Here is a 1496-nt window from a genome sequence, read left to right as displayed (position 1 = left end):
TATATAAATATATAAAATTATATACATTTTTATGTAATTTTATATAAAACATTTATTTATCAAAGCAAAAATATAAAACATATAGATATTAAAACATTTGATTATTGGAATTAATTGTTTGGAATGAAATTTATATATATTGGATTGCTGGAAAGTTCGGGCCGATTTTGAAGGAAAATTGAAACGTAGAAAATTTAAATTTTAGTATACATTTATTAAATTATATAGGTTAGTTGGCACAAACTTTCCGGACAACCCAATATTTTAAAATTTTTTAGAACTTTTTGGAATACATTTGTTTAGATAAATATTATATTTTCATTTCTTTATTTGTTTAAATACTTGTATTTAATACAATTAAATTATATTTATATTTGTGAATTTATATTTTGAATAGATTACAACAAAAAAAAAACAAAAAAAAATCTGAGTAAGAACTATTCATCTAAATAAATGTAATCCATAAATTCAAGCGTTAATAAAAAATTTTGAAGCAAGAACAATTAAAATAAATATATGTAATCTTTCATTACCAGTTATTCCTTTATTAGCAACGTTTTTATTTTTCTGCTAGAAGTGTTACGATATCAAAAAAGCTATACCGAATATAGCCGTACAAGACGATCTTTCAATCTGATATTTTAAAATATAAGCTGAATGCTTCGCGATAAACAAAGAAAATTGCTCTCATAAATAAAGCACAGGGTATATATACTTTCATCTCGCATTTATGTCACAAAATAGACGTTTTTGCTATTGATTTTTTTAATTTTTCCTTCTATGGACTTTTACTTACCTGGTATGGGCGTGAAGTAGATGATGGTCGTGACCACAGAACTCAGACCAACAAAAATCCCAAATCTGAAGAGCATGGTGTACCTGGCGGATCGGGATTTGTTAGCTGAGATAGCCAGAGAATTGTGAGAGAGCGTGGAAAAGCAAGCCACCGAGAGAAGGTAAGGACTGTCCAGCGTCGTTGCCGCGGATACACTAGCGCTGCTTGAGCAAGTTCATTGCCAGAGAGAGAGTCGATTCTCGATTAATAGAAAGATGTTTCAGTACGGAAACACTATAATGCCGTTTATAGTTTCTTGGCACGGAAGAGATTATATACATGTATTTCCTCGAAGGATCTGCACGATACCTATTTATCTTCAGGGAAATCGTGAACTTTGTAACCTTATCGCGATAGTATCCTTTTTACTCAGAGCATTTTTCACGTTATTAACGATATCGCGAAATACTGTTAATTAATTAATTAATTAATTATTCTGATAGCGCATATAATTTATATGTAAATTTGTAAATTATGTTCTTTGCAAACGCGAAAATCGGAATGATTACATTTTGTAACATAATCGCTTCTTTCTAGAATTATATTAGAAATTTAAGATAAGAAAGATATTTTGTTAAATGTTTGTTTGTGTATAAATTTATATTTAATGATATTAGTTCTTATTTGTTTCTATATTTTATCTATTCTTAAAAATTCTTGC

At 28.2% G+C, this 1496-nt stretch overlaps 1 protein-coding gene across 1 annotated transcript in view; it reads right to left on the bottom strand.

The window, feature by feature from the left end:
- LOC108693583 (laccase-4-like) overlaps window positions 1–1021 on the bottom strand; it is a 22591-nt gene extending 21570 nt beyond the window's left edge. Inside the window, exon 1 of the mRNA XM_018202613.1 lies at window positions 797–1021. Coding sequence (XP_018058102.1) covers window positions 797–872 — 76 coding nt within the window. The 5' untranslated portion in view covers window positions 873–1021. The remainder of the gene's footprint in view (window positions 1–796) is intronic.
- Between the last annotated feature and the right edge of the window lie 475 nt (window positions 1022–1496).

The sequence above is a fragment of the Atta colombica genome, unplaced genomic scaffold (genome assembly GCF_001594045.1).
Source record: "Atta colombica isolate Treedump-2 unplaced genomic scaffold, Acol1.0 scaffold92, whole genome shotgun sequence".
NCBI classification, from domain to species: domain Eukaryota; kingdom Metazoa; phylum Arthropoda; class Insecta; order Hymenoptera; family Formicidae; genus Atta; species Atta colombica.
This window is presented reverse-complemented; position numbering and strand designations above follow the sequence as displayed.